At 41.1% G+C, this 5980-nt stretch overlaps 1 protein-coding gene across 1 annotated transcript; it reads right to left on the reverse strand.

The window, feature by feature from the left end:
• Nucleotides 1–4971: 4971 nt before the first annotated feature.
• LOC138904287 (uncharacterized) lies at nt 4972–5682 on the reverse strand. Its single transcript, XM_070192789.1, has 3 exons — nt 5663–5682; nt 5386–5569; nt 4972–5268 (listed from the first exon to the last, which is right to left on the reverse strand). The coding sequence occupies exons 1-3, from the start codon at nt 5680–5682 to the stop codon at nt 4972–4974; spliced, it is 501 nt and encodes a 166-aa protein (XP_070048890.1).
• Nucleotides 5683–5980: the final 298 nt, after the last annotated feature.

Below are 5980 nucleotides of genomic sequence, written 5' to 3' on the forward strand. Positions count from 1 at the left end.
GAGCCTCCTTCTTTGCAACCTTGTAGTGGGTGACTTGGGAGTTGGCTCTGGAGTAGCAACTAGTTTACGCCTAGCCCGGATAAAGCTAGCAATAGCTATATCATCGAAATCCTCTTCACTATCCCCATTCTCTTCACCAGATATAGATCTCATCTCAGACACCACCACAGACAAAGGCTCAGCATAAAAATGAGGAGAGAGAGAGAGAGCAGGATCAATACTGACCTGGGGCTCTTGAGAGGACCATTGAGTTGGATCCTCCAAGGAGGTATCATGTCCTTCATTAGGTACCCCAGTAGTATTGTCCTGTGCCAATTGTTCAACAGGCACAAGCTCTCTCCCTTCTACCATGGTCTGAGGCTCTTCCCCCTGAGGCTCAGACCCATCCTCACCTCATTCGACAATAACTCCTTCAACAACTATAGAAAACATATTTTATATTGCTTCTTTCTCTTGTAACTCCATGGAAAATGCAGGAGAAGGAAGAGTGTTACCTGTGGACTCAAGATTAGGAACTGTCCTTGTTGAGTCAGCATTCTCAGGACCAGCAATTTGGTTTGTATTTGAGTCTTGTTCCATAGGAGGACTGGAGATTTCCTGATTTTCCTCTTCGTCAATAGTACCCTTTTCACCCAGTCTTTCCGGCGAGGCAAGAGGAGAGCTCGTAGCCACAAACTTTTTAGGATTCGAGGTTTTGGCTCTGATGAGAACCAGATTGGATAGGAGAGGAGACTGAGTGTGGGGGTGACTCTGCCCTAGGATTTTGGCTAGTGGTGGTGTTGAGTGAGAAGTCTAACATCAGTGTTTTAACTGGTGAGGAATCAATGGGGGTATTACTTGGAACACTCGAGGTTTCTTGATTTTCAGTCATGGTGAGAAGTGATGAGCTAAAGATGAGGGATTGGTAATTTGAAGAGAGAAAGAAGAAAGAAAATTTTGAAGTTTGATGTGAGGAGTTGTGACAGTTATAGATGTATTTAAGAAGGGTAAGGGACCGGTTAAGAAAAGGTGGCAGTTTTGGGAGTCGAGTCACTTACCAAGAGTGAGGTGTTGGGGTTCAAAAGATGCAAAGAAAAGAAAATGACACACTGATGATGTGGCACTGTTTTATCTGTTCAAAATTATGCATGAGAGAACAGAGAAACTACTAACCTATGTCTGGAGAACCAGGTTCCTTGACGGATCTTGCAATTGTAAGCTTTACCCTTTTTACCAGCATGCACTGCATCAACTGCTCTGTAATCATCATGTGTGTCTACCTATAACGATATAGAGATGAGTTAGACTTTTCCAGAAAATACTTTTTAGCCAATTTTACCTGTACATTTCTTTCGTAGCCAATCATTGAGGGACCAGGTTCTCAGTTGGGTTTTATCAACCCAGTGCTAGGTGATTTCTTTCAAAATGTTCTCTACTCAAGGCTTTGGCGAATATGTTTGCAATCTGATCTTCTGTGCTACAGAATGTCATACAGATGAGCCCCTTTTCAACATTGTCTCTGAGGAAGTGGTGACGCACATCAATGTGCTTGGTTCTCTTATGTTGGACTGAATTCTTGGCCATATTGAGTGCACTTGTATTGTCACACATGAGAGGCACACAGTTAGAGAACACTCCAAAGTCTTCCAACTCATGTTTGATCCACAACAATTGAGCACAGCAAGAGGCAGGTGCTACATATTCGGCTTCTACAGTTGAGAGTGCCACCGAGTTTTGCTTCCTTGTACCCCATGAGATTAGACAGGAACCCAAAAAATGTGCCATTCCAGATGTGCTTTTCCTGTCCACCAGATATCCTGCATAAGCAGCATCAACATACCCAATAAGATCAAAGTTGTCTCCTGAGGGATAGTAGAGAACCAGGTCCTGCGTTCCTTTGAGATATCTCAATATTCTTTTGGCAGCCTTCGGATGAGATTCCTTTGGATTAGATTGAAACCTTGCACAAAGACCCACGCTAAACATAATGTCTGGTCTGCTTGCAGTGAGATATAAGAGTGACCCTATGATGCCTCTATACATGTCCTGATTTACAGGGGAACCAGGTTCATCCATGTCTAGACGAGTAACTGTGGCAATAAGAGTGTTAATAAATTTTGATGCTTTCATGTCGAACCTTTTCAGCAGCTCTTTGATGTACTTCTGTTGACTTATCAATGTCCCCTTTTGAGATTGCTTCACTTGAAGTCCCAAAAATAAATTTAATTCTCCCATCATGCTCATCGCGAACTCACTCCCCATGAGTTTTGCAAATTCTTCACATAGAGAGTCGACTATGGCTCCAAAAATGATATCATTAACATATACTTGCACAATGAGCAGGTTCCTCCCTCGTTTCTTCAGAAATAGAGTGTTGTCAATTTTCCCTCTTGTGAAGCCATTTTCTAGAAGGAAATTTTGACAACCTTTCATACCAAGCCCGGGGAGCCTGCTTTAGCCCATACATCGCCTTGTTCAGTTTGAACAGATGCTCAGGATGCTCGTGATTCTCAAATCCAGGTAGCTGCTTGACATAAACTTCTTCTTTTAGGAAGCCATTCAAAAATGTACTTTTGACATCCATTTGGAACAATGTGAACTCCATATGAGATGCAGAGGCAATAAGAATTCTGATAGCTTCCATTCGAGAAACTGGAGCAAAAGTTTCATCATAGTCAATCCCTTCTTCTTGATTATAGCCTTGAACTACAAGCCTTGCCTTGTTTCTTGTTGTATTTCCAAACTTATCGAGTTTGTTCCTGAATACCCACCTGGTTTCTATAATAGTTCGATCTGCAGGTCGAGGAACAATGTGTCATACCTTGTTCCTTAAATTGATGCAGCTCCTCTTGCATGGTTGTGATCCAGTCTGCATCTTTCAATGATTCTTTGATATTTTTGGGCTCTATTTGGGATAGAAAGGATGATAAGGCAAGTGAGTTTCTAGCTTTTGACCTGGTTTAAACTCTTGAGTCAAGAGGGGTGATTATGTTGTCAAGAGGATGTGAGCTTTTGTGCTTCCAATTTGGTACCTGAATCTCATGGGTAGAAGACCCATGTATGTCTGACTGAGGTTCTTGGCCGCTTCTTATTTCAGCAAGTGGAGTACCTTGGACTGCATCGATAACTCTGCTTTCAGCTTCAGTTGTTGTGATTGTGGGACCAGGTTCCTCTTAAATGGATGGAGATGTAGTTGCATCATCTTCACTGGATTCCTTGACATGACTCATCATGTCTGCCTTTCCATTTTCCATGTCAATAACTTTACCTGGAACAGATAACGATCCTCCATCTTGATCATCATGTCTGTCCTTCTCAAAGGAGAGGTGAGATTCATCAAAGATCACATGTATACTCTCCTCAACACATTGAGTTCTTTTGTTGTATATTTTGTAAGCTTTGCTTTGGGATGTGTATTCCAGAAAGATTCCTTCATCACTTTTGGCATCAAATTTTCCAAGCGCTTCCTTGCCATTGTTGAGAACAAAACATTTGCATCCAATTGTCCTCAAATGCGTCAGCTTGGGCTTTCTTCCATTCAGTAACTCATAAGGTGTTTTGTTTATAAGGGACCTGATCATGCACCTGTTTATCAAGTAGCATGCAGTGTTGACTGCTTCTACCTAAAAAAAATTTGCAATGCCACTGTCAATTAGCATTGTCCTCGCCATATCTTCAAGAGTCATGTTCTTCCTTTCTACAACACCATTTTGTTGTGGTGTTCTTGGAGCTGAGAAATTATGAGTAATGCCATTTTCGACACAGAATTCATCGAATTTGGCATTATCAAATTCTGTCCCATGGTTAGATCTGATGCATGCTACATTACTTCCCATCTTCATTTGGATCTTCTTGACAAAAGCAACAAATACTTGGAAGGTTTCATCCTTGGTTCTGAGAAATAAGGTCCAAGTGAATTTGGAGTAGTCGTCCACTATCACAAAGATATATCTTTTTCCTCCTCTACTTGGCACCCTCATAGGTCCACATAGATCCATATGAAAAAGATCAAGTGGCCTTGAGGTGATAACTTCCTTTTTGGGCTTGAATGAGGATCTGACATGCTTTCCTTTTGCACACGTATCACACACTTTGTGTTCCTTGAAGCTTGATTTGGGTAGACCACGAACCAGGTCTTTCTGGACTAGTTTGTTCTGTAATGAAAAGCTTGCATGCCCCAGCCTTTTGTGCCATAATTCAGCATCATCATCAACAACTCTTAGATAGCTGAGATCACCACTCTGCAGAGACTCAAAATCAGCAACATAGATGTTCTTGTATCTCTTGGCCACTAACACCACTTCACCAGTCACAAGATTTGTGACTGTGCATATCTTTGACAAAAATTCCACATTGTATCCCTTGTCACATATCTGAGAGACACTCAACAGGATGTACTTCAAACCATTGACATAGTACACATTCTCAATAGAGTGAGAGAGTGACTTGTCAATCCTTCCAACTCCCAGAATGTATCCCTTTTTGCCATTTCCAAAGGATACACTCCCTCATTGCAGGACCTTCAGTGAAAGGAAATCGATTGTGTTTCCAGTCATGTGCTTTGAGCAGCCACTATCCATGTACCATTGTTGGCTGCTCTCCTTCACTGCTCCCTGCACAAGGAAATTAAGGGTTAAATTTAGGAACTGAAACAAGTTTGGGTCCCTTGTATTGAGGAAAAGGGTGAATGAGAGTTCTTTTAGTCCAGGCATGCATCATGAGTTTTCTATATAAGGGACCAGGTTCTCTAGCAGTAGTTGCTTTCTTAGCAAAAACTTTGTTTTTCTGTTGAGACTGAACCCTAGCCTTGCAGTTTTCCTTAAGGTGCCAATTGTTACCACAGTGAGTACAAAGCCATTTGTCTGGTACAATAACATACTTGCTATGAGGGTTGTAGGGAGTCTTTTCCCTTTGAAACCCAATTCCCTGTCTGTTTCCCCCATTGTTTATGTACATGGCAGTGATAGCATAAGAGGACCAGATCCATTTGAGTTATTTTTCAAGATCACTCTTGACTCTTCCTAGTTCTTCCTGAAGTTGTTTGTTCTTTTCAAGTTCAATACACAGTCTAGACTTCACTGTCTTCTTCTCATCTTCAAGCCTAAGATGGGTTTCATCAGCAACTTCCTTACCTTTGTGAAGAGTCTCATGCCTACCCTCTCCTTTCAGTTCCTTAATCGTGTCATTCAGATCAACTACTACTGCTAGTAGGTCATCTCTCTCAGGCTTAGCGTTAACAACTCTTTTGGTCAAAATATCTTTCTCTTTTTCAACATTCTCAATGGTTTCCTTTAAATCAACCACCACTACTACTAGATCATCTCACTCAAGTTCTAAGTTAGCAATTTTTTCAATTAAAACTTCTTTGTCTTTCTTAGCACACTCAATAGTCTCCTTTAAATCAACCACAACAACCACTAGATCATCTCTTTCATGTTCTACGTTTGCAATTTTTTCAGTTAGAGCATTTTTTTCTTCTTTCAAACTCTCAATAGTTTCTTTCAAGTCTACCACAACGACTACTAGGTCATCTCTAGATTGTTCTGCTTCTCCTAATTCCACAGTTAGAGCATTTTTATCATTTATAAGACTGTGGTATACATCTATTAAAACATTTGCCAAAGACATGAGTTTTTTTAGGAGAATAAGATTTTAGATTTCTCTAAACATCCAGAAAATTTACCTTATCATCGTCGTCGTCATCTTCATCATCATCAGACCGAGCCATCAAGGCAAAATGGAGTCATACTCAGTTGCTTCACTTTCTACTGTCATCATTGAACTGTCACCATGATCATTATCTTCTTCAGATTTGCTGGAGGTGTCTCCCCATGCAGCAAGAGCTTGCTTCACGACATTGTCAGCGACATTCTTTCTCTTGAAGCATTTATCAGGAACCGGGTTCCTCTTGAATGCTTTGTCTGTGTTGTGCTTGAATTGATCTTGCTTTAGGAGGGGACAGTCCTTGATGAAATGTCCTGGCTTGCCACATTTATGACAT

The sequence above is a fragment of the Nicotiana tomentosiformis genome, chromosome 1 (genome assembly GCF_000390325.3).
Source record: "Nicotiana tomentosiformis chromosome 1, ASM39032v3, whole genome shotgun sequence".
Lineage (NCBI taxonomy): Eukaryota > Viridiplantae > Streptophyta > Magnoliopsida > Solanales > Solanaceae > Nicotiana > Nicotiana tomentosiformis.